Genomic DNA, 26,848 nt, shown 5'->3' with positions numbered 1-26,848 from the left:
GTCTGCCACAGGGTCATGTCTGTGAAATGGTTCTGTTTGTAGACATGGCTTTTCACCCTGCACAGTTGTGAGATGATCATCCTTCTCCCCAGGACATAGAAGCAGCTAAGACTATGTGACATTCTGTTCAGCAAAATTCCAAATCCCACTGCAGTTGCTACCCAAACTGAGGGTGGAGCAGCACCAAGAAAGCTGTCTCGAGCATTTCTGCAGCAAGCGGTGCTGTACCTGTGTACACAACTAGCAGTGCCCATGAAGCAGAAAAAACAAAAAGAGCCAGAAATCAGAATCACAAATCCCCCTCTTGGGTTTAGCTTTAAGCACAAGAAAGCTTCAACAACAAGACACCTCTTCAGCATTTTTTAAAACTGATTTCAGCTGCCAAAGGATTCCTCTGCAGCTTTATCCTCAAATAAAAAATTCACTGCAAACGAGCAATCATTAGTCAGCTGCATTTTTTGTATAATTACTGGCAGAGAAAAAGCAAGCATGCAGGTTGCTGGAAAATAAGGCCCAACTACTTCCACCCAAACAGAAGTTGTTCACATAAGTTTTAGTGGGGGAGAGGGAAATCCTCAGCGCTCCCCTTCTCTCTATGACTGATTACAATCTGCTTTTTTTCTATAAAGCACATTTAATGTGGGAGTTTGATTTGAAAGAATTTCAAGTAATTTAAACTTTGGCTGCAGGAATACAGATCATTTCAAAACTGATCTTCAAGTGTTTCTACATGTTAATAACATTTCTGGTTAGTGCTATAATCAAATTTTAATTCTCCATCTACCAACTGGAACACAGGCCAAAAATTACCTAGGAAGAAATCATGTAGTTCAAAGTTAGCCAGGCTGACAGTAAATCCTGTGCTAGCAGTTTTAGTGCAATAATATTTATTTTGCAGAGCGAGTTTTGAGGCTGAGGGGTTCCTTTAGGGGTGACTGTCAATCACCTATAGCTTTTGGAAACTACAGAGGTGCTGAAAACAGCCTTCAGTGTGGTTCAAATTAAAGCCCAGTTAAAACTGTCTTCTCTTAATAGACCAGGATTCATCTGTCCTGCCTCACGTACTCAAAGCACCTTACTACCCTACGTGCTCTTATGTATGTCACTGCCTGCATCTGTTAATCATTAACATGAATGACAGAAACAGAATCTGGCCTTAAATAAAAGACACTGAATTAAGAGCTGCTGATTCAGATCCATCCTTTCTGGAACGGAGGTGTAAATGCAAGATGAACATTGCTCTGGGATTTTGGAAAGTGCAAACACCAGCTCACTCCATTTTGATATCTCTCTTCATCAGCCGGAGCCTCCCCACCACCAACATTCTCAGCACATTTCAACACCCCTCTTGAAAAAGGTAAAATGGGCTTGGTAAGACACAGGGACAAGTCAAAAGAAAAAAAAAGCCAATTTTATTCATAGTAAATGGTAAAATTTTTGATGAAAATGCTTACAGTGTTACCTTGTATATAAATATAAGTGTTAAGTTTTCTCAGCTCATAGGACTAGGCAAGAGCTTGTCACCAACACAAAAAAATACCAGCTGAATGACCCTAACAGAGCAAATTCCTGCAGTACCCCAGACATTCAGTAAGAACACTGCTCACCAATGAAGTTTAGTTAAATATGCACAATTTTATTTATTGAAGAGATTAGGACAAAAACATTAAACCAAATACATGACAAAGCACCAGAGGCAGTAAAACCCCACCATGCACATCACCAATCTTTCCTCCTATAAGGTACTTATAAAATAAAAAAAAGTCCTTCTTGACACAGCACCATCTTCAGAGTGTAAAAACATTACTCCTTTATATTCTTAGTTACCAAAATAGAACCAAGGCAGGTCAGCTGCAGCTAGCTTTGTCTCTTGATAAAGAACTGTGAAACATCCTCTTGAGAGTGGGACCATAACTTTCCTGCAAGGCAGGCAAATAGCATCCATACGTCAAATGCCAAGTAGCTGTACGCACATGCCACATACTATAATTAAGCACAAATTCAAGTAACATTTACATACTACAGAGTCCACATGTACCTACCCAAAAAACATGACCACTTCACAAAACGTATACAGGCAGTAATATCAGAACAACTGAGGTACTGGAAACACAAATATTTATGCCAAGAGATTTCAATATCATACAGCAATATAAAAGCAGTAATAAAAACATTTGCCAGTCTAAATCAAATAAAGCTATCTAGAAAAAAAAAAAAAAAAAAAAAAAGAAAAAAAAAAAAAAAAAGAAGCTAAATAAAAAGTTATTTAGGGACAGAAATACCTGAACAGAAAAGAAGTGTGTTAACTACAGCATGTAACATGTCATCCCAAGTCAACCCGTAATTGAAGTACTGGCTTAATACATCACTACTGTGACATTTTCTTCAATAAATAGAATAAGTCTTGACAATACAAAAGGTGCATATTACTGTGTATGTTTCAAGAGGAATATCTGTAATATAAATGTTCAGCTTATTAATACCCTCTTATTTCTTAGTCTGGACATAAGCAAAAATGAAAAACAAACAATTCTTTTCCCAAGTTTAAAGGAATTCAAAGAAAAAACCCACAATACTCTTCCTCAATAATAAAGAGCCCTCTATTTACACATGGGCTAGTCAGTAAAGAAGAGATTGGTTCTCAGATGAAGACACCATTAAGGGCTTTCTGCCCTCTCTAGTCATATACGTGCAGCATGGCAGATATGGAAGCCAGTATCTCATATCTTAAAAAAAAAAAAAAAAAATTATACAGTTTTCTTCTTTTCTTTTTTTCCTCCCCTACTATAGCAGTAATGCATCTGGAAGTTCGAGTTATAATAGCTTCCTGCAACAAACCATTTGACACAAAACAGAACAGCCTGTTAAATGACAGTTACTTCCCCTTAAGGGAACAAAGCATTAAAATGTCATTTCCTGACAAGAATATTAAGTAGTTTATTTAGAAGAAATGACTTGAAAATAGCTATCAAGAGACATGAACTGAAATTTTGCTTGTTTTTAGCACCCACTTTTCATGTCCATCATTGTGCACCTAATTTTTTTCATGTATTAATCCCATTAATTATTAGACATCTGATTAAAAAAGTTAGCCAATTGTATTTTCCCTGAATAATGGCTGAAGTTAAATATCTAACAGTGCGATGCCAAGATGTGAGCTGAGGCAAAAAAGTTTCTATTTGTTGTGAGTTACCACTGTTTTTAATGGAACAGAAACAGGAGTGATACAGCTGCACTAGAATTGGCATGTGCAGTCTCCTTGGCTCCAAAAAGGTGAGAAGCTACAATTGCTCCATGCTGCCTTTTCTCCTCCAAATCAATCTAACCTGATAGCAAGCTCCCCCCGCCCCCCCAATCTGTCCCCATGCTACATTTGTTATATTAGCTCCTTGTGGAGGTTCCTTCTCAATCCGAGGACCTCTGAGTGTCTTTTGCTACCAAGCTAGGCTGATGCAGGATGTGATTGAACGCGGTCAGGAAGGGCTCCTTCATGTGTCCATCTCCAGGTTGTGTACCTTCTGAACACCAGTCTTTGTGCTCAGTTAAAGAATGGGTCCAAGTCTTCTTCCATGTTGACATCAGGCACCAGCTGATCTGATACTTCCTTAGCACCATATCCTGAATTTGATACATTAAAATCTGTAGAAAACCATGGATGGTCCAGAATTTCCTGTGAAGTCAGCCTTTCTGATGGCTCTCGACGCAGTATGCTACGTATGAGGCATTTTGCCTTAGGGGATAGAGTTTCTGGAATGTTAAACTGCCCTCGACGGATCTTGCTGAAGAGGGAACTAGGCTCAATGTCATGGAAAGGATAGCGTCCAACTAGCATGGTATAAAGCATGACACCTAGACTCCATACGTCCGCTGCTTTGCCAGAGTAGCTGCCATTTGTGTTCAAGATCTCTGGACTCACATAGGCTGGGCATCCATGCTTATCAGAAAGAGAGTCATCATCTCCTCTTAAAATATAAGCATCTTCTAGGCTTTCCAATTTCACTCTAGTCCTGCAGGGGGGGAAAAAAAAGAAACAAAACACTATCAAGGTAAGGAAACATCAAACACAACTTCTGGCTGTTGCAATTACATGGTTATAATAATCATACTCTATGAAATTTGACACTGCAGAAGTGCATCGGTTTAAAATCCCACTCACAGCAGTTGTTACAGATAAATTGATATTGTCTTTTCCATACTGGTTAGAGATATTAAAGAGATATAGGGAATATTACCACACCTACAGCTACAAGATTTCAAATACAGTTATGTCCAGTAAACTCATTAATAAGTTTATCTCTTAAAAAGAGAAAAGGAACTGCCATATTCATGCTTTTGGTTAATTTTATATAGACATGTTTTCCAAAAGGGGACACAAATCTCAGGACCTTTTCTGAGCTGGATGCACTCTAACCTACCCATGTAGGATTCATGCCCAAATACAAACCCAGTCCTGACTACACAAGGTTATTTTGTCACCTTCATGCTGGCAAAGCCACTCTGTACACCTGTAATTCCACAAAGTTTAACAGTAATAAAATGGTCACTCTGACCCTAAATGATCCTTCTGACCAACCAACATTTTCCTTCACCCCAGCAATTTTAAGAGAAATTAAGAATGAACACTTTTAACAGATTTCAGTCTTCCCAAATAGGTTTTTGGGCAAAGGGAGATCAGGTGAGCTGAAGGCCAAGATTAACACCAAGCTTATCTTCCCAGCTGAGCCAGAGGAGCTCCTTCCACTGGAATGAACAGAGAAGCTGGCAAAAGCCTTGCAGAGATGACAGGGATGCCTTATCTAGATTGCAAACTCCTGCTGCCTGCAAAGCACTGTGAACTTGTCATTGTGCTGCAGTAATTATCTCTGCAAGAGAATTTTCTTCCTTTATGGATATCACATAGGAGCAGAAAAAATGATGCAGAGCTGCTTGTCATAACAGTAGATGAGCATAACCTTTCTTCCCTTTCTCACTGCTGAGCTTTGTATCTATATTTAAAAATCTGTCCCTGTTGGAGGCATCCAAAGGATTACCAAGTACCCTTTAGACTATTTCTCAGTAAAGGATGGTTTTGAGTTGCTACAATGCAACAGGGCTTGTCCAGTGCCTTGGGATAGCAGAGTGACCTAGCAAGTAGCGTAGATTTTCCTTTCAACAATCTGAGGTCATAACTCAACTTTGGGTGTCACTGCCCTCATCCCTCAGCCTTACAGGTCTGTTATGATCACTCTCAGCCCTGTGTCATGGCCCTGTTTCCATACCACAGACATTCACATGCAGGGACTGAACTTCATCCCAGAAGGCAGAATTTGCATCTCTTGACTAAAGCACGTAATTTAACAGGCATTAAAATAGACAAGGAAAGCCTTGTTTCTTAAATGCTTGCTGAAGACAACATTGATTGAGCTTGAGCTGCGAAAGACATCTGGGCCAGCTTTGGCTTAGACTTAGTTCCAGGGCAGCTCAGCACTATCTTTTTTGAACCAACAGAAGAGCATTTTACTCCATGGAGTACTCCAGAGGCAACTGTGCCATAAACTTTCATGACACTTGGACCTTTTCAACAGCTAAATACGTTTACTAGCAGAGGTGAAAGCCCCTCTGGCAACATGCCCCAAATGAGGAAGTCATAAATACAGAATTCCGAATACCTGGCTCCCAAGCACACTGTGTCAGGGCAGCTCCTTCTCTCCTGAAACAGGCCAGTGTTTGCTCCTCCAGTTCAGTGCTGATGGGCTTTGCTCAACACACCTGCTTCCTCATTAATTACCACTGCCATCCTAACACTACTTCTGGCCATGGACAACCCCCTCATTAGTGCTCAAACAATACTTTACAGCAATGCACCACACAGGAAGTGGGCTGCAAGGAAAAACCTAACTACAATTACCAAGACCACAGAAATTTCCCTCTGTACACAACGCAGAGGGTCCAGAACAGGAGAGTGACTTGAGGAGAGTCCTTTCACAGTGCTCAACTTTGGCACATTCCCACACCTGCACAGCGTAGGAAGAGAAGCAAGAGAAACGCCCAGAGGAAAAAAAAACATGCCAAAGAGGGCAGAGAACAGAGAAGAGGAAATGAAAGGGAAGGCAGGGACATGACTTGTGGTTCCATTTGCATTGCCCACCTCAGTTTTTCCACAGAAAAGCATGTGTAGCAATAAAACAGTGGGGCCAGATACTCAAACATGCATTAAGTCACTGAACTGCCAGACAGGAAGGCATCGACTCACTCCTGCTAACTAACAGAAGCAGAACACACACACAGGGAGTGGGGCAGAGCAGGCTATTTATAAACAGCTTCCAGGAGGGAGTTCACCCCCCCACACACACACTCGCCTGCCATCCCAGTGTCAACAACACAGGGAAATGTTGTTTACTTTCCTATCCTACTTTACATTTCTGGGACTTGCTAAAGACTTTAGAAAAACAGTTCAATAAGAAGCTTTTATATTACATAAAATTATTGGAATTCCCTAATCTCTCATTTCCTACAACAGACACAGTACAAAACCACAGAGAACAGACTGAAAGGTGTATCAAAATTCGTATCAAAAATTCGTATTTTTTCCAAGAGAAGAAATAATTTCTTGATAATAAAACGGAAGCAGCACACAAAAGCCATAACTCCATCTTGCTTTCCTTGCAAGGTGCTGCATCCTCCACACGAAAGAGCAGGTTTTGTTTAAGCAAGCAAACAGAATAACAGCTGGCCCTTATCTGCCTGCTCCTCTGCAAGCTGTGGGCAAATGAAAACAGTCAACCCAGGTTTTTCGTCCTGCTGAGCTGACAGGCTTTGAGGAAACAAAAGGTCCCAAATTAAACAAAAACACAACCTTCAGTCCTCTTCCTCCTGGTCAGCCCCCAAACCCTCAGCCAGAAACTCCCTTGTGCAAGGTGCAAGTGGTGAAATGGCTCCTCTGCAAACAGGCAGTGCTCCCGCAGCACTGGGCATGCATTTCCCTTGGCAGACTGCATGGCCTGCATCCCCTGAGCACACACTGCCACCTGCACAGCCTCAGTATGGCTTCCTCCTCTCCCAGTTACACCCAGGCACAACTCCAGTGTTTCCCGGTTTCATCTATAAAGTCTTTGCAGTAGATAACAACACATGTTTTCCATCCGGACAGGAGGACAGGAAGGGCTGTCTGACTTGACCCAGCTGGCAATAGAAAGAGCTCAAGGGGTGGTTCTGCCAGCACCTCTCACCACCAGCCAGGACAGGACTGGGGCTGGGCAGACCCACTGCAGCCCATTTTCAGTGACAGATGATTTCACCCACCTCAGTCTCAGAGAGCGAGCACAGTCTGTGCAGAGCTACCACTGGGTACTGCGCAGGTGTACACAGCAATTCTCCCCTTTTAACAGTCATTTCACGTCTTTTCAGGCAACCAGAAAGGAGCAGCCTGGCTCAGAAGCTGCTATTTCCCAGTGCACAGCACCCCAGTTCAGTGAGATACAGCTTCCAGCTCTGCTGGTCTTCCCTTACTCTGTATTTCAAGCATTGGCTAAAAGAACTCTGTTTTCTGCAATCCACTGAGGTTTTTGGGCTTGGTTTTGGGGTAGGTTTTTTTTTGGGGAGGGGACAGCAGGCAGGGAGTGTGGAGGGGAATGCGTAGAAATCTAAATACAGTGAAATGCAGAGACATACTGAATGAGAAGCAATCTCTCCCCCACATGCCTCTCTCATAAAGCACTAAAATCAAATACCCAGGAAAAGGAATAAAAGCCAACAACAACAAACAGACCCTGAAAACTACAAGTCAATTCTGAGAATACAGAACAGCCACAGAAAAGGGTGGGGAGTGTATCCAACTGCAGGTTAACTGGACAACCCAAAATCTGACATTTGTTAAGGCAAAGGACAGAAAAAATCAAACATGAAGGTGTGAAATCACAATCAACTTTGAAGTGCCTCCTATCACAGAGAAGAAAAAGGACAAACAAAAATAGTTCTATAAAAACCTCTCATTCTCTAAATAATAACTCACATCAGTCAACTAAAGGATCCCCACAAGAGAAAAAACTTCTCCAAAAGCATCAGCATTTGAGCTTGACAAACAGTTGCAACAAAATTAATCTCCAAAGTTCAAATGTAAGCTGCTGCCACAGCCGGATGAGAGTCACTTTGTACACATACTGTAGGGCAACAAAGACTTTTGCCAATGCTTACGTAATTACAATACATAATTTCCAGTTTTAATGCAGACCCCGAATAAGCACTTGGAAAAAGAGCGTTGTGCATCTATCAGATCATTGATAAAACACTGCATTAGTTTAATGCATTAAAAAAAAAAAAAATACAACCCTGAATCATGGCTATTTAAAAAGGGGAAGCTATTCTGCCTATGAATGCTTTCCCATTACTGGTGAATGAAACCACAGAAGTGCAATCAGAGGGCAGCAGCAGCACTCGGACGGGAAATGCGTCTTTGTCCCCATAGAAACCGTCAGGGAAACCCATGAAAAACAATACCACTCTGAGTTTCTTATCAATATGCCATTCATTACTTGACTGCATTCAGACTTTGCTCCAGTAATGCAGCAAAACATAATCAATTAAACATCTTCCAGAAGATTCCCCAATGCAACCTTCTGAGTTAGCACTCACCTCTGCCTTTGTTGCACATTCCATATTTTTTTCCAACAGATACACATTATTCTTCCTTGTAGAGCTTTGGGACTACCAGCAAATTGCCATCCTGCCTTTTGACACTCAAACCAAGCTGTAAGAATCCAACATTCACACTTGCTCTCCAAAAGCAAACAATTTCCATACCGAGATCAGTGGAATTATCCAGAGGGCTCTAAGCTCATAAGGCAGGAGAACAAAAAAATCTTTAACACTTAAAGCAGAGGTAACAACTCATGGTCTGAGTGTTTCAGAAGAAAATATCCTCATGCAGTTAATAAGCAGTCAGTAGTAAAGGAGCCTGCATCTGAATCAGCGAAAGCAGTTGCCTCTAGCCTGTCCCCAAAGCCATCTGTATTCTCATTTTGGGAAGACCAAATCCATAATTTTTGCTCAGCAACACTCCCCATATGACAGCCAAATCAGCTGCTTTGGGAAGAGACTGAAGGAACCATCCTGCCATGGACACTCCAAATACGCCATCCAATTGTTACTCAGGCTGGGTCAAATTAGAAGATCCAGATTTACAGATTCTATGCAGCTTTGTAATTTTTTTTTAATACAATTGCAGGTAAATATAAAATGGCAATTTCTAGAGGTGCTTCACAATATTCCTCCGATAGTAAAAACTAAAAGCACCCAAGCAATGTCTCATATTTCAATATTACTGTGACTGAGGCCAGGAAAGCCCTTCCCTAGGTAGAGGCACTCAAGCCATTGACTGCCCAGTGGACCAGGGATTGCTCCTAGGTGGCCACTAATTCACAGGTCATTTAATCGAGGTCAGTTGCTCACACCTCATCATAAAGATGAGAAGAACATGCATGTAATTAGAGTCACAAGGAGACAAAAAAAAAAAAAAAAAAAAAAAAAAAAAAAAAAAAAAAAAGGAAGCTCAACACTAGAAGCAGTAATCTTTTCCTACTTGTTTTTTTTTTTGTTTTTTTTTTTTTTTTTTTTTTTTTTTTTTAAACTAAGGGAATCTCTCCTAAATAATGCAGAAGTGGGCTGCCATCAGGGAGCCAGTGAGACAGGGAAGGCAGTAACAAAACCCTGGGCAGATGATTTGTAGCTTTGGTGCAAAAACTCGTTCTGAACTCACAACTACCCAATCTCCTTGGGGGCAGAGAGGCACACAGGAGCAGGGGGAAATGTTATGCCATCAATTTAAATCCTGCTCCTTTCACTAACAGATCCTTGTCCAGTTTGTAACAGCACAGAACACGGGTGCTCAGCACACAACATCCTACACAACTTCAGGGAAGATAAAAACAAACTCTGCACAAAGGCTGTTAGTCTCTTGCATAATGAAACAGGCTCAAGGATATGTTTCAAGAGACAACCGGGACTTGCAGGCAGCACAGGTTTACAGGATGAACCTTGTTCCTACGGGAAGATTCCTTCACTGGTACTTCCGCACAATAAGGAAGCCTCTAAAAATTGCATCTCCCCCACCCTTCCTCTGCAGGGATGCTAACAACACAGTCAGCCCTGCCTGCATCCCCCTGACGTGCAGTACCCAGCAACTTAGAGTTTTTAACTTGTTTTAAGCTGGTCTGTTTTTTTTTTCCTACAGGATTCCATGTAAAAATGCTCAGACTCATGTCCAGAAAGGGCTGGTGCCCCAAAGACCTCAGATTTATAAGGCTCAAATAGGACTGCTGGGAACAGCCTGTCCTGTATGCCATATACTTCATTTCTTCCATGCCCTTATTGCCTAAGGACAAAACATGTTCCCCAGAGAGTTGAGGGGTAGTGATGCATGTGTTGAGGTGCAGGCTGTGAAATCCAGTGCAGACCCTTCCACAAAGGAGCTTGGTTACAATACTCTGAGTCATCCATTTTTTGGTAAGAATCTGGCTCGGGGCAGCTACTTCACCACCTCACTTTTATCTTGTTACATCACACTGAAGATCAGAATTCTAAAAGGCTGTGCTGCCAACCATATGCTGTGTTCCCCATCTTTTCTAGGTCTTCTGATACAATGCATGATGAAGCTCCACAGGCAAAGAAGACCACAATTTTATTTTTTTAACATAATTGCATGTTGTGAAAACAGCCCTTCACTTTCTGAGCCTATGATGGGTGCTCACCATCTCTAAGGCAAAGCTATGACATTATTTCACAACCCTACTGAAAACCTTTTGCTTAAATGTCTGGAATCATGCCTCCATGCAACACATCTTCTAGAAAAGCAGTAGCTCAAGACTAAATATGCCCCAGGTTGGCTCCTGTTTACAATCTCCACATTCCCTCTCCCTCCCAAGCCTGAAGTAATCTCCCAGTGTGATAATAAGGGCAATTAGAAGAGAAGGCAGCAGATTTTCACTCTGACAATCCACTGCAGCTGTGATTAGTTGAGCTCCTGTCTCCCTTTCTCACCCCCAGCACAGACATCCACAGACACCCACAGTCTTCACTCAATAATTCAACATGGTCCATTTTGCAGCAGCTCCATGGATGGAGGTTTTCAAGTCCCTGAAAGGACCGGCTGTTGAGCAGAATTTGAGATGTCCTAAGACACATCTACTCCCAGGGACTACAAAGCACCTTTTGTCAGAGAGATCAATGCCATGATGGGCATCTCAAGGAGAGGCACCACCCATGGCTGGCATGACAGCCAACACATACCACAGCATCCCGCCTGAACAAGGAGAGTGAAGGAGACAAGACCCCACTATGAACCACAGACAGTCCAGGGGTAAAACCTGCAAACTCCAGTGTTGGGTACAACAGCAAAGGTTCTTGACAGTTACGGTCTCACTGAAAGGCCTTGAGGTGACTCAAGGTCCATTTGAGTTCCCATCATCATCCCAGGGCCAGACAGCAGCCAAACCTTCCCTGGCTTTTGCATTAATTTATAACCTTTGGCATAACAATTAACCTGTTTGACTATCTACGCCCTCAGGGGAAGATTTATGCACTTCACAGGGCGGGGTGTGATGGGGTGTGATGTTCACCACCTGCAGACAGCCTCCCTCTTCCTTTCCGCTGGGAAGAGCACTAAACACCAAAAAAATTCAGCATTGCTCCCAGGAACATGGTCAGAGAACAGAGACTTAGTAACCAAACCACACAAAGGCAAGGGCAGGAACCCTTCTGTGAAAAACAGTTGTGCAACCACTTCATCTTCTACCCTAAGCCTCACAGATTTGCTGTCCATTAAGAAATTCGCCTTTCTCCCAAATTCTAAGAACAATAATTTCTGGTTTGAAATCTGACCTGTGATTCTCCACTGTTGAAGAACTTCTGCTCTTTGACCCTTTGGCCCCATTCAGGATTAGTGCAAAGTGCTTAAATGACAAAACAGATGAAGACTGTTTTTATTTCTAAATCTTCGAGTATTTTAAGAGCACTCCCATTTTGTTTGATTGTCTTCCACTTTAGGACTCTCTTCATAGAACTTAGGGAAAGCATTAACTTACATGTTCTCTATGGAATTGTAATGATAACAGCAAATTCTAACACATTGATAAGAAAGCTGCTGACCACATTATAATCTGACAAATGCTGCTGGAGAAAAGCTTACTACTAACTATTAGAAACTGAAAGGTCTACTTGCAAAAAGGTTGGTATATGCATTTGTATTTTTTGTGGGATCAGGTCTGTATCACGAAAATTGCAATCAACATAACTAGGTCATGCTAAAGCATCATCCACTCAAAGCTGAGAAATTAAAGAGGAAAAAATATTCTAAGAGCACCAAGTAAATATGTTATGCTAACACAGGCTTTCTAAATTAGTGTATTGTACTGGCTGCATTCCCCTGGCATAAAGCAAAAAGTGTCAAATTCTGTTTATTTTTATTGAATCCCACCTGCCTCATATTTACTCAAAGAATAGAGGAAAATTACAATATCTAAATACCAAAATTATTTTAATTTTCCCTTCAACAAGTATGATGAATGTACAAGGTCTTTAAGCTTCAAATATTACGACAGCTAATATTTTAATATAATTAAAGGCTTAAAAACACACTAAAGAAATTTATAATTCCCTGACAGCAGAAATGTTCTTGTATTAAGCAAAGCATTGAAACAACCAACACAGAAATGCTTCATTTAATTCTGAGATCTTTCAGATGGCTCTTTCTCAAAGCATCTGCTATGTATCAGACTGATGAACTGCTTTATTAGCTATATACTGGGTATAGCGCTATTTTTAGCACAACCCAAAAAAACCTGTTTGTTCTACAACATCATTATGGGACACTGGCTAGGAGAAAGGCACGGTTGTTCTGCCCAAGGGCCTACTGTGAGGACAGGTTGTACATAAAAAACAGTAAATAGCATGCCATGAACACAGATAAAATACTCAAAAGCAAGAGCCTCACAAAACCAACACCAAACCTGGCTTAATACCCAGGACAAAAAATATTTAACAACATGGATGGAAGCAGAAAATATACAAGTTTTATCACAGGTCACCCACTGTTTTGGATTCAGGTTTCATTCTGAAGTGTAAGGACACAGTTTTTGAAGTGCTCAAGTATCTCAGAGGTACTTCAGAAAGTCTGTTGAGACTCAGCATGGCAAGTCAGTGTTGTTTTCCATATTTTCAGTGTTCTGGAAGCCACTGCACTCATTTAATAGATGTGCTGCTGCTTGCTAACCCAGTCTTACAAAACATTTCCAGTCATGCTGTAATGTCTTAGAACTTCTGCTTCATCAAAATCAGCTGCAGGTTTACGGAGTTTAACTCTGAAATTTTGATACTACAAGACTGGCTATTTCACCAATAGTTTACAAAGAGATGCACAGACACACCTCCCCCTAAAAACCACAACTGCGCTACCTTTTATGCCAAACAAAGACCCCATGTAGCAACACCACACATCATTTTTATGGAATGCAATTTACTCTATCTTCAAACTTCCTACAGTTCAGAATATAAAGAAACCATAAATTACCTTGAAACACAGACAAATTTGTTTCTGTTTGTTTCCACAGTGGAATTCTGAGTTTCATTTTAAGTGCTGATGTACTTGCACACATGCCATAGTGTAAGACATGATCAGAGTCTGTCATGGATTTAGCACATTAAGAGAACACCTCAGCTATGGTTAGGGCCCCTAAAAAATGCTCAGTGCTATCAGCCTACAACTTTATTCTACCTTCTTACCTCCTAGTTCATTAGAAACATCCCAAGGCACTGTGATTTGCAACATCCAAATAACACATTTTTAGTGGGGACATCAAGTTGAAGCAAAGAGCACTCGATCAGGAGCAAATGTTGCAAATTCCAGCTGTAATTTAGATAATGGGAATGGGGTAGAAGAGTTTCAACACTGTATGCACCCACTTGCAAAAACTTCAGGAGCTCTGTTTTTCTATTGAACTACCAGGATCTCATTACGATCAATGAAAGAAGATGTACTAAGAAATGCTTTAAAATTGATTTTCTTTTTTAAACAAATGGAACTACTTCCATATAACCTCCATACTCCCTCTGGCTCCTCCATTCTGGCAGCTCTCAGCTAAAAGCAGACAAGCATCTTACTAAAAAAAAATAAATTAAAAGCACCAAGTTTTCCATTCATGTGTTGCCTGGATTTCCCATCTTTTCTTCTACCAAAATAAAAGCCATGAGAGTCTTCAAGAAGAGGAAGTTCCAAAGCAGTAGGTACTCGAAATGAGCTGCAGAAAAACAGCCTTGAAGAAATAGGAGAAAAACCACTAAGAAAAAGCTCCACTGAAGAGCAGGTGATGACACACAGCAGCAGAGCTCACGCACACTTCTCAAAACATCAGTTTTATCTCTTCTCTCCCTCTTTGGTTCATTATGAGCACCAGAAAGCAAGGGATGGTGCAGCACCCATCTGCCAGGCACTGCTGCTGACAGCAGCTCCTCGAGGACTGCTCAGCACAGAGGCATCCCCAGCAGCAGCCTCAGACACACGGGAGCTCAGAGGGGTGCAAGCAACACGCCAACACCTCTGTGAACTCAGGAGGACCGGGAAGATTTTTCATTTCTAAATATAGCAGCAGACTGAAAGTGATGACTGATTACAGTATGATGATCAGAGGATGTGAAAAAAGACAGTCACTGCTGTTTGGTTCTATTTCTATCTCACATTTTTTCATCTCTGTTTATTTAGCAGAGAAAGGATTACAATACCTTCCTACTTACAAATCAACATTACATCCAGAAGAAAACCGCATTATGATTATCTTAAAAATAACCAGCAAGTCCTATTTGACCTTTAAAGTGAATTATTGTATAATTAGAAGACAATGCTTAAAACTGACTAACAGTGTCATTTTGCAGACAACAGCTAAGTTAAAAACATTCATAAAAGCCAACACTGCTATTACAGTACACACCACTTTTCTTGGGTGGCTGAAGCATTTGGCTCTGTGCCTCCTATGTTGCATTCAGTTCCTAGTAAGCAGCAGGGTAGGAGTTCAACAGCATTCAGCGCAGGCCTACGTCTGCTCCCACTGCACTGCTCTGAGCTCATGCTGCCTTCCCTTGGAGGAGCTCTTCCAAGTTCTGCTCTTCATGCAAAACCACACACGTTTACATATATCCCCAGGGGAAAAAAATCCACTTTAACATTAGGACATTATCAGCTCCAACAGAGAACAATCCCTCTCTCAACTATTTTGCACAAGTTTCCTTCTTATCTGCATCAGATGTTCTACAGCGGTGCTTAATTATTAAACTGGGAGTAAAAGTTGAGGAAGCGCAGTTTATATCTACCTGTTCTGCTTTTCTCTATGAATGGACATTAAACTCGTTTAATTTTAGGCTTTGTTATTTGAAAAAGAGGAGGAGGCAATCAGACCTTTGGGCTGAAACAGGAAAATGCTTTGCAGACAATTATCTGAACTGAATTAAGAAGTGAAAATATATATTATTTTTCAGTCTGTAAATAGATTAAAAGGAGAAGCCTATTTTGCAAAACTCAGCTTGCATTTAAAATTTAAGTAGAGAATATTTAAACGGGATAGATGGTCATCTTTATGATGTCATTCTTAATTTAAGACCAGGAACTTCTCTTTCCTGAATAAATTGTGTACTAGTTTGTTTTTTTTTAATTTTTAGATCACCAACTTCCTGAGCCTATGGAGAACTTAGAGAATTTGACTGTTGCTTGTAATTCCCCCGAACAGAATTGATATGCACTGGTTATTTTTAACAAAGCTCTCCAGAATATCCATTTCACTCTGCAGCAGTTTGAACAAGTTTTCAGACAATTGCTAGCATTTAATTAAAAGGGCAAAACATCTCCCCATCCCCTACTATGACAGGAAGATGCACAAAGGCAGGCTCTCCTTCCATTTAGATGTTTGGTGTTTTTTTCAATGGTCATCTTCCAATTTAATCACTCTGTGAAAGCCTGACAGTATTTATTGCTCATTGCACATTTACCTTTTGTGGAAGTTGCAAATAAATTCATCATTCAAGACAAAGAAGACTGGTAAACACAAGGAAAGAGATGGGAGATTTCTACAGGTACAACAGTCAGCTATTGCTCCACAGCAGAAAGAGCACTTCAACAATATACACAGAGCATCCAGGGCTATTTCTTTCCATCTTGCCATACTCTTTCCGCAAATCATTTACACAGGAGGGTGTATAGGGAGGAAGTATTACTTAAAAAAACCAAGAACAGTAGTTCCCCAAGTACACCAGCTGATACTACAAACAAGCATTCCCGGTGCAAGGCAGTTTTAGTTTTAGTACAATTAGTGACCAAGTAATACTCTTACATGCAGCTTCCAGACCCTCCCAGCATAGAAAACATGATGTCCTCAGAACAGTCCTACAGAAAACACTTGACTGTTCTTCCTCTTTACACCTCCTCACTGGAATGAGCCATTTCAGTCACCCATCCTCTTTAACATATAGTGGATCCTCTTTTAACATCAGTACTTTATGACAGTGCAGCTTTTATACCAAACACCCTTTCAGAGCTTTCCTGCAGGAGATGTCTCCCCATTAGGAACGAGGAAACTCCTCTAGGTGGAGAGGCAGAGGCCAAGCATGGATGCAAACAGCGCTCTGTACTCACTTTACTCCAAAACCTAAGCCAGAAGATAAAATGGCACATCCATCCCATGCTCGGGTTGCAGAGGAAAATAAAGTGTACTACAAACAAAGGGAACAATGTCATGCAACTCCAACTGACCTCAGGCACTCTCAGCCGTAAAGTGAGGGAGACTCTTACCTTTCTTCATCCTTGAAAATAAACTTTCGCAGCTTGAGATCTCGCAGTACCAGTCCACCATCATGGCAGTGTGCAACAGCGGAAGCTATTTGATAGAAGAGCTTGGCTGCCTCCTCTTCTTTAAGCTTCTTGCAGGTACGAACAAACGAGTGCATGTCCCCATAGCTCCTTTCAAAGAACACATACGCTTTTGTCTCCCCAAGAATTATTTCAGTAATTTGGTTGATATTTTTATGCGCAGGCAGACAAAAACATGGTGCTAATAACTCCTGGTAGCAGCCAATATCAAACACCTGCAGGAACAATGAGAGTAAAGCCAGGGTTAGTGACATGAAGGACAGTGAAGTCACGGTACATCTGATTCTGCTAACAAAACCATCTCTAAGTACAATTTATGTCGCTGCTGAAAGCTGCACCAATGTAAACAGGATGTCACAAACTCACGGCACTGAGGACAAGACAAAGCAGACTGTACAAACCCACACAGAAACACACGTAACCTTGACAGGAAAGGCTAGTCTTCAAAACTGGTAGCAAGCATAGTTACATTAGTTAACACCTGATCAAATCCAGAATGCAATCTAAATTAAGCTGTGAAGACCAGTGATGTATAAAGGCAGTACTCAGAAGGGAGAGTGTTTCTTTTCTATTTTCCATCCAAATAAACTCATAAAAAATACAGCCAGTAGCTTTGTATTGAGAGAAGCTGTCACATTAAATCCACCCTGATACACATGCCTGCTTCTTTTGATTTTATTAACCCATTAAAGCCTTAAAGATTTCCAAGCCTGAAGTATCATTTATTGCTATTCCTATTTACTTCCTGCCTTTCTTTCATCTCTGAAGAACAGCAAAGTCACTTTCACTTTCCAAGTCTCAGTTCCACAATGGCTGTTTATAAGATCAGAAGGACAACCCGGGAAATAGCTCTGCCTGTTGGAGCACAGACAAACACTCTTCAAAAGGCAAAGACAAAACCACCCTGAACTCTCTGCATTTCAATCAAGTGCTCCATTAAAAGCAAAGTGTCCCTTTACTACTAAGTATGTTATCACTGATCTTATGAATGAGCTGTAAGAATTAAAAAAGCTGCTGGGAAACCCAAATAGAAAAAGTTACTATAATCTAGTGATGACGAATGAATCAGTATTTGAGTCAATTGAGAAAAGACCACATTACAAGAAAATGAAAGACTTCATTGAGAATAACAGAAGTCAGTGTGCTGAAAGAGACTGTGAGCAAAGTACTGATAGGAGTGATTTTTATTTTTAATTTTACCTGCTGCAGAGGACTGCAAAGCAAGTATTCGCATTTCCACCAGCATAAAAACTTGATTAATATGTAACCTACTCGTGAGTGTTTTCTTACTTTGGTAAAAAAAGAATTTAAGGTAGTCATGTGTCCCTGAATGAAATATAAATATGAAGAACTGGTCTAGTTCTCTAACCAGTTTTAAACTGCAATTGGTTTTCTCCCTTCTGTATTTATGTTCCAATAGTAGGTATATTTGTATCCTCTCTGAAAAGCAAATATCTCCCCGCTCTCTCTAATGCTTTAAAAACCTTTTAAAAACTGAGAAGGATATACTTTGATTCAATCAAAATCTACCTGAGGCTTCAAAACCTGCATCATTTAACGCTTCAGAGCACAATCCTAATAAACTCCTTCCACAGAAGAAGACCCAAATCCCAAGAAACTGGGACACCTCCTCCTCACAGACCTCCTTTTCCCCTCAGCCCATACCTGCACTGCCTTATTCCAGCCCTGGGAAAAACAACCTTAAAGGCAGACTGCCAAACAGACCCAGCACATTTTACGGGGGGAGGATTAGCACCGAGGCATTCTGGTGACATGGTGCACCAGGGAAGCAGAATCAAGGCGAGGAGGGGGTGTTGCTAAAATCCCTGGTGTGCAATTCATTCCAGAGGAGAATTCATTGACATTTGGATCTCAAAACTCGTAAGGACTACATTGTAAGTGAATGGCTCCTCTACAAAGCAGCTGCTATAAAATAAAATTTAAACAGGAATATTCATGTAGCTCAAATCCTCATGTGAAAAAACATCTTTCCAGAATTCTCCCCTAAACCAGATTATCATAATGAAAATTAGTTACATTTTGTGGTTCTCAGACTACGTTAAATAAGTAGTTCTGAATATGTACCAGTACTGTGTTTGAAAGGGGGTAGATAGGAAGCACTATCATACTGCTAGAGTATCAAATACCTTCTATAAAGGGCTTCTTTGTATCCCAGCTTTTAAGATCCCTGGCCTCAATTCAGCAAATGTCCAATAAGCTGCAGTTTGATTTAGGTCTCGCTGGGAATTGGAAGTGAGAAGTTACCATTGTTTGGATGCCACAGAGCCTTGAAGCAAATAACGGCATCTGTACAGTCAGTGGGTGCAGCCAAATGAATCTTGAGAATCATCAGTATGTGTCTGTTATCCAACCCAATGTCTCTGCAAGCAATCTCTAGGAGCATCAGTAAGATACCAGAGAGCACCTCTCTGCCGGAAGGCTACTTGACAAATAGTTGTCAGGATACTGCAGGCATTTTAAAGCACACATTAAATTAAGCCGAGTTCAGGACTGACAACTGCATAGTCACAAACTAGCAATCCAGGCTAAGATCGTATTTTTGGAGCACAGCTAGTGGTGCCTCGCACATATGGAAAAACTGATACTATTCAAATGTCAGGATCAGCTCAAAAACACACAGCTTAAATGGAAGGGAAAAAAAAAATAACAGCCCAGTCTTTGTGAGCTGCAGTTATACTGCTCATACTGTTATCAAAACAGTGCCTTAATCCTGCAAACCAAACAGGAAACAAAGAAGCGCAGAGCCCCCGCTTTACCACTTGCTATGCAAGTTCACCTAGAATTTCATGCAGAGCAGCAGCTTTGTGAGATCTGTTTATTTCATGAAAAGATGCCAATGTCCTAGAGTGCAGCACTGTACTACTGCATCGAGCTGGGCTTTCATTCTCGAAATTCTCATGTTCTGTTTCACTTTACTAACAAAGCATCCAGTTCAGCAATATTAGCTCTTTGCAAAGCCATGGGCCTTTTTTCCCCCTAAATAATCACATGAAGTCCTAGGCTGCCTTAACATCAGCTTTTATAACTCAGTCAGTAAGCATATTTAAATTGCCCTCTGAACTCCAATCTTCACAAATAGCAAGGAGGAGCAATTATTTTCACTTCTCTGCTACAGCCTAGTCCATAACTTTTTATGAATCAAGTATGAGAAACTATTAAAGTCAGCAACACTATTATTAATCCCTGGAATACTAGTAAGCTATAATACATCTACTTTTCCATCTAGAAATTTGCCAAATGGCATTAATTCTGTGTTTTGGGAATAATACAAACACTGCAGCATGTGCTGCAAGGTTGCAATTTGCTACGTAGTTATAAAAACTACTACTGGGTACTGCTTCAGTTTGCTGGACATTAGTCTGTCTGACTACAGACAATAAGAATCACAATTTGGGAACAAAGGATAATATTCCCTCAGCTCAAAAAGAGAAAAATACCCCTCCACAGATGTGCACGCACGTGGATTTCTTTTTCCCACAGCTCACCTTTTAATAGTAGGAACAAACTGGGAGGAGACAGAGCAAAGCCGGCAGGCTACAAAGAGTGGGATAGCTATTTTGTCTGCACTTCTAAAAACCGTAGGTGTGCAGGTTTTATTCTTGCTCACTTGGGCAGTGGGGGAGGATGCTGTTTGCAAACAACCTCCACCGTGAGGGAGCTCAGGCTGATTAATTATGTGGTTCTTCTTTTTTTTTTTTAAATCACTTTTAAGACAAAGCTGATGGCAACCGGCCCCCACCCCCCGCTTCTCCATCCTCCTCCGTACCCCAACGCACAGAATCGAGGGCAGTAAAAATCGAGGAAGTCAGCAGGTCCCAACACCTTAAAATTAGCTGGGGATTCCCTACTCCATTTTGAAGAGTGAGTGTGGGGAAGATGAGGCTTTCTCCCGGTCTGAACTCACGTTAAAACCTACTTCAAGAACGGCTCTTTCCAGAACAATATCCCTCTGCCAACAGAAGGCAGACCTGGCTCCGGGCCACAGCTATAACGTGGCCATTGTCTGGAGAGAGGGAAAAGTTACAGGATTCGCCTACAATCCCGTGTCCCTGCCTTTTGTTTCTCCACCGTTCGATAAATGAGGCACACGGCCGTGCTCGCCCTCCCGCAAGACACGGGAAACCCGGGCGCGACAGGGGAGAGCCCGGGGAGGGGGAACAAGGAGAGGCATTACCTTGCAAACCAGCTCCTCGCCGCTGTGCAGATGTACGGCTCGGAAAACGTGGTCTCCCTCGAGAGGCTCCAACAATAAGTATTTCCCGATGCAAGAAACGCAATGCGACAAGTTCGGGGTCTCCGGCGGGCTGGGCGAGCCTAGATTCGGGCTAAAACTCTGGCTTGGCTCGATGGACCGTATGGACGAGAGCTCTTCAAAATCCTGGGTTTTATTCCGCGGTCTCCCATATCGTGCTATCGTGATAGGGGTTGACCTTTGTATGTTCATGAGTATGGAGAAGCCCAGCCGAGGCGCTGAAGCGGAGCCCTGGCGCGGAGAGCGGTCCCTCGCCCGTCCAGCTGCGGCTGCCTTTGTGTGCCGGGGGGGGCGGGAGCGGGAGCGCGGCGGCGGCGGGCGCCCAGCCTCAGCGCCGCGTCCTGGGCACAGGAGAGAGCGCTCAGCCCGCGGCCCTTTGTTCCCGCCGCCGGCCGGGCGCGCAGCGGCGCGGAGCAGCGCGGAGCCGGGGCAGCGGAGCCGGGGAGCCGAGAGCGCTCGGCCGGGGCTGGGCGGCCGCCGCTCCCGCGGGGCGCGCAGCGCGGGCGGCAACAAAAGCGGCTCGGTAACGCGGGGCGCGCAGCGGGACCGTCCTTCCGCTCCCCTACGGGCCGGCAGCGCCGCGCTGCCGCGGCCCGGCTGTAGATGGCGCGGGAGCCTCGCCGCTAGCGCCCGGGGCGCTCCGAGATCGCCCCGCCAAACAGCGAGGGAGCATTTAACTCGGGCCGACAAAGGAGCGGGACCGCGGCGGGGCTCGGGGGAGCCGCACCGGCACCGCGCACGGCTCCGCGCCCGCCCAAAGGAACGCGCTGTCGTTGTCGCGACAGAACAAAAAAGTGCGAGCAGAGAACAGAGAGCGCTCCCACGCTCGCCCTGCACAGCGGATCTGGGAGCGGGGCTCGCTGCCTTCGCCGCCTTCAATGGAGTTCACGCACAAAGAAAAGAAAAACCGGCGCGGCGAAAAAGGGGCCGAGTTCTTGCTGCAGGGGCTGGGAGGGCGATAAGCGAAAGGCCGTAAAGGGCAGTCAACTGGAATCGCTTAAAAAAAAAATGCAGAGAGCAAGTTTTGTTTGATGATTTTTCTTTTTCCCCCCTTGGGGGACAGGACACGGGGAGGAGAGGGGTGGCCGCGCCGCTGCCCTGCCCCGAGGCACCGTCTCCCGCGGTGTATCAGTAAGTACTTACGTGGCGGGGACGCTGGCTGCCTCCGTGCTCGCTGCCGGCCGCCGCACGCCCGCACGGTGCCCAGCGCGCAGCCCGACTGCCCGGACCGCCCGGACTGCCCCGCGCCGCCGGCCCGGCCCGCCCCGCCAGCCCCGCCCCGGCCCGGCCCCGCCCCGCGGCCTCCCCCCGCCCGCCCGCCCCCCGCGCTCGGGGTAAACAAGGTGAGACGTCCTTCCGCAGCCCTGCCCGGCCCGGCCGGGGGCTCGGGGCCCGGGGACGTGCCGCTGTGCCCGGCGGGGTGAGCGGCCCCGGGCGGCGGTGGTGATGCTGACCGCGGCTCCCCGCGGGCAGAGCCCCGGCAGGTCCAGCCTCCCCGGGATTGCCCTTGCGGCTGGGGGCGAGATGGTGGTGTTAATTTTAATATCAAATAAAATAATAACAGTAATAACGGTAGTGGCTTTAGCGGCCCGGAAAGCGGAGTCCGGCCCCTATCGCAGGCACTGCCCGGTGTTTTCTCAATGAAGCGATGGGGGTGTCCGGGCAGCGCGGGCCCGCACTCACTCACTCACTCACTCACTCACTCACTCACTCACTCACTCACTCACTCTCAGGGGAGCACGGGCGGCTGTACCCGGGTGCTGTCGGCTGGGAGGAGTTCTCCTCCCTCCAGACTTCTCTTAATCCGTCCCAAAATGAAAACGGAGGGGAGGGAGTGCGGAGGAAGGGAGGACAGGGGGAAAACGTAACCCTTTTCAGAGAGAAAGCCATGAATGAGGTCGGTCTGTCTCCGCCCAGCACCACTGCGGGCTGTCAGTTTGGTGGTTTTTATGGGCGCTTTTTTTTTTTTTTTTTTTTTTTTTTTTTTTATCAGTCTCCTTTTGCTTAAATAACAGGAGTTTAGCTATATATTGAAGTTTGATGAGTGGTTCCCTGAAGTCCTAATTAGCCTGGCATGTGCTCCCTAGTTTTTGTTTGGATGTTGGTGGTGAATTTCTTTAAAACAACGACCGAAAAAACCCCAAACCAAATCAAATACTCACACCTCTTCCTCCCATTCCCCTCCTGCCCCCCAAAAAGGGGAAAAAATTATACAAGCCAACAAGAGAAGAGGTGTGTTAGGAGAGCACAGCTCTGTCCTGGAGCTGCAGCCTTTGCAGGGCAATGCCGAGGGACTGTCTGTGGCTTGAGTGTCCTTTCCCTACATCAGCCCAGGGGAGGATCAGAAATGGGAGAAGGGTTGTTTTGGGGTGAACACTGCGGGTTTGGGTGATGCCTGTTTTCACGGGGTAGAAAGAAGTGAATAAGGCAATAATGAAATAATCTATGGAGGTGTTAGTCCCAGAGGTGTCTTCTTTGAGGCAGAGAAGTAACCTCTGAACAGGGCTCCAAAGAGGCTAGGGATGCTGCAGTCAGGGTCTAGTCCTCACAGGGGAGGCTTTGGGAAGGCTCTCCACAGCATTGCACCTGCTCATGCCTTGTCCTCCACACCAGGAGCTGGAACTTCCCTGTTTTAAGATAAAAGGGGATATAAGTTATAAAACTATAAGATTATAAAATAAATACCATGAGAAAAGGGTTGTCATGATTTTAAATCTGCCACAGAGAAGACGAGCTTCTGGGAACAGAGATTTGACCTGGTGCATGTCACTTGGGTAGTGAGGAAGGACACAGACCCAGTGATCTGCAACAACATGTGGAACGACTCAGTGTTTGCTATTGGCTGTAAAATGAAAAGGTGCTTTTCCTGCCTTTCTTCACTTATTCCCATCACCTCTGAATACTTTGTAACTTTTCAATACCATTTTTAGAAATGAGATGAGCAGTGCCGGATACTGAATCATTGCAAATAAGGACAAGCCATAAAGTTATGCAATACATTCTCCAGTATCACATCCTGTGATCCAAATCAAACATTCTTTTCTTAGTAGATGGCTTTTTACACAATTTCTCCCTTCCTCTCCCCCTGCATACTCCTTCTGACTATGACAAAGACCTAGGCTCTTGCATCAACCTTTGTTCTGTAAATAAATGTTTTCTGTTTAACTTTCTTAGTTACCCAGCATCAGCTGGAGCCACAGTCCTTAGCAACTCTGGAAAGGCTACCCAGAGCCTCCAAGCCCAATAGGAAGAAGGAGCGAAAGGAGAAAAGGATGAAAACTCTAATTCATCCTGAGCCTCTGGTTGGAAACTCCTGATTTTTATCAGAATTGGGATCTAAATCTGAAGAAGGGATTCAGTATTCAAATTTGGAATGAAAAGATTACAAATTTTGGGTTCTGAATTAAATCTACACTGTGAGGTGTAGAAGGATACATACAATGTGAAATGACACAGTTACCTATCCATCAGGTGAGTTTTACTCTTTCAGAATATTTTAATTATTTCTCTCCCTTTGCTATGGAATCCCTCCCAAACCTAATACTTTGTAAACTTTGCTTTTGCTCTCAGTTATGTCAATGAAGATACTGCCATTTGAGTCCTATGATAAATAAGCTCTGAACAAGCAAACCCCTTTATCTGCCTCATAGAGACATTTGGTGTACAAAATTCTGTGCCTGTTGTTTTTTTTTACTCTGTGTCAGTCAGCTGAAGTTGTAGAGGAAGATCAACATATGACATGTGAGATGTGAAAATGAATGAGATCATAAAAGTTCAGATCAAAGTCTGAAAACCAAGAGGGCATTAAAGGTTTGCCTAACTGTGTTCAGTCTCCTATAGCTGTGGTGCTTAACCAAATGAGACAGATGTGACTTGAAACACATCAGCCAGAATGTCAGGGATAAAGAAATTTTCTGCGTATGTATGATAAAACAGTTAGTGAATCAATGGTACCTATCAAAGAAGTAGCCAGCAGATTGGCATATGACAAAACTATCGTATCTCACCATGACCTTTCTGAAGACACATCAGAATGAAGTGTATTAGGAAGGATTCCTTTTAAAACTGCTTACTGACCGACTTTTTCTCTTTGGACTCCATTGTGCTGATCTACCTTGCCTGGAAACTGTCACCAAAAGAGACAATCCAATTAGAAGTTTCTTTATCTTTTAAACAGATCCTACAATTATCTACTCCTTTGATGATGTTGTCCAGTACTATGGTGCTGAGTTCCCTCTTTGGAGTTTCTCTTTCTGCAGGAAATGTAGCTGCAGGAGGGGAAGGGGGGAGAGGGACAGGCAAGAGTGTGTGTGTGTGATGTTCTCCCTGGAGCATTTTTCCTATTCCTAAATATCCCAGAAGAGTCTATGGAGAAGGTCTTACGTTTTCATACTATGGAAATCATCCACCTAACTCTCCCCTATTCTGTATCCAAGGTTTATCTGCAGGTAAACAGCAAAAACAGGTGTAGAAATTGGAATTTCCTGTTTCAGGGACTGAGAAAAATTATTAAATGAAAAGTGTGTCATAAATCTGACCTTGTGGAAAAAAAAAAAAAAAAAAAGGTATCTTTTTCTGTAACTCCAGTTTTCAATCTGTTTTATCTTTTAACATCTGCTTTTGCAAATATGGACTCTGTGTGGACAGGAGCCAACCCTCCTCTCCAAGCCAATAGCAGTCTTTCTTCCATTGATGTCAATGAGCTTAGATCAGAGCACAAGTCTTGTGAATGATCAAAGACAGTTCTACATTTAAAAGACTTCCTTTTCCAGGTCAGTCTGCTCCTTGTCCCTTTACAGAAAATATATTATCAGCGTACAAACACAAGCTAGAACAAAAAGGATAATAATTTTTGAAGTGGTAAAAGAAAGACCTTAATTTTATTTTTTTGCTGATTTACAAAGTGCAGAGCTGAGCCTACTGGGAACATTAAACAACTATTAAGTACCGAGAACTGTCATAGTGAGAAGACAGTCTTATTTCAGCAAAATTAATCCAAGTAGCTAGCTCAAAATATGCTTGAAAGTACCTCTCCATCAGTTGTCAAGGCTGGATCCCCATGCCAATTTTAATATGTTTTTCTATTTTTTGTGATTGTTTTTACTTACCATTTATGCTGTAACTCTAGAATGTTAGGTGAGGAAGGCGAAGGAAAGTGACAAATCATGGGACAGTAAAGGGAAAAGTCTTTTTGCCATACATCAAAAAAGGCAATTCAAAGACATGGAGACAAGAATCTCTTCTTTTAAAAAACTCATGATTTTTACTTTTGGTATGTGCATCCTTTTTTTTTTTTTTTTTAATGAGGTGCTGTCAAGAGGTAATTTGACAAGAAATGTACCCATTGCATGAACTGCATGTGTGGGGCTTACGTGTGTGTGAAATAAGGATACAAAAAGTATGTAAGGATAAATACCTATGTGCTATATCTGCAATCAGAATCAAGCCTTAGGCTTCATTCTTCACTCTGGCAACAAAAAGAAAAGGTGTTGTTGAATAACTCAGTGCAAGATTTACAACTAACTACAGTGCAATAAAAATACAAAAAAACCCCACTCTAACTTATAATTTATGTACAGAAGCCAGTTAAATGAGGTAGAGAGAAGCAAGTCCAACATTTCTGTGAACTGCCTTCTTGTTATATTGTATATTAATTGCAAAGAAAAAAAGCAATTAACCAGAGTGCTTTGAGG

At 42.9% G+C, this 26,848-nt stretch overlaps 2 protein-coding genes across 2 annotated transcripts in view; both read right to left on the bottom strand.

The window, feature by feature from the left end:
* Positions 1-1,615: 1,615 nt before the first annotated feature.
* On the bottom strand, positions 1,616-21,539 carry TRIB2 (tribbles pseudokinase 2). The gene is made up of 3 exons (XM_083857513.1): positions 21,078-21,539; positions 16,805-17,097; positions 1,616-4,007 (listed from the first exon to the last, which is right to left on the bottom strand). Exons 1-3 carry the CDS (start codon positions 21,345-21,347, stop codon positions 3,539-3,541), a joined length of 1,032 nt encoding a protein of 343 aa, XP_083713639.1. The 5' UTR covers positions 21,348-21,539; the 3' UTR covers positions 1,616-3,538.
* Positions 21,540-21,662: 123 nt separating this feature from the next.
* Positions 21,663-26,848, bottom strand: part of LOC310907429 (uncharacterized protein) — a gene marked incomplete at its 5' end in the record, with an annotated part of 67,379 nt that continues 62,193 nt past the window's right edge. The window contains 2 exons of the mRNA XM_083857644.1: positions 21,663-22,151; positions 22,299-22,374. Coding sequence (XP_083713770.1) covers positions 21,829-22,151; positions 22,299-22,374 — 399 coding nt within the window. The 3' untranslated portion in view covers positions 21,663-21,828. The remainder of the gene's footprint in view (positions 22,152-22,298; positions 22,375-26,848) is intronic.

The sequence above is a fragment of the Zosterops lateralis genome (genome assembly GCF_965231275.1).
Source record: "Zosterops lateralis genome assembly, chromosome: 3".
In the NCBI taxonomy this organism is placed as follows: Eukaryota; Metazoa; Chordata; class Aves; order Passeriformes; family Zosteropidae; genus Zosterops; species Zosterops lateralis.
Note: the sequence above shows the minus strand (reverse complement) of the source record. Positions and strands in the feature narration are given on the sequence as shown.

Excerpts from the sequence above, each read along its gene's own strand:
- TRIB2 (XM_083857513.1), bottom strand. The coding sequence starts at position 21,347 with ATGAACATACAAAGGTCAACCCCTATCACGATAGCACGATATGGGAGA. Across the intron at positions 17,098-21,077 it reads GCGAGGAGCTGGTTTGCAAG|GTGTTTGATATTGGCTGCTA; the intron begins GTAATGCCTCTC and ends TTGTTCCTGCAG. Across the intron at positions 4,008-16,804 it reads ATTTTCAAGGATGAAGAAAG|GACTAGAGTGAAATTGGAAA; the intron begins GTAAGAGTCTCC and ends CCCCCCCTGCAG.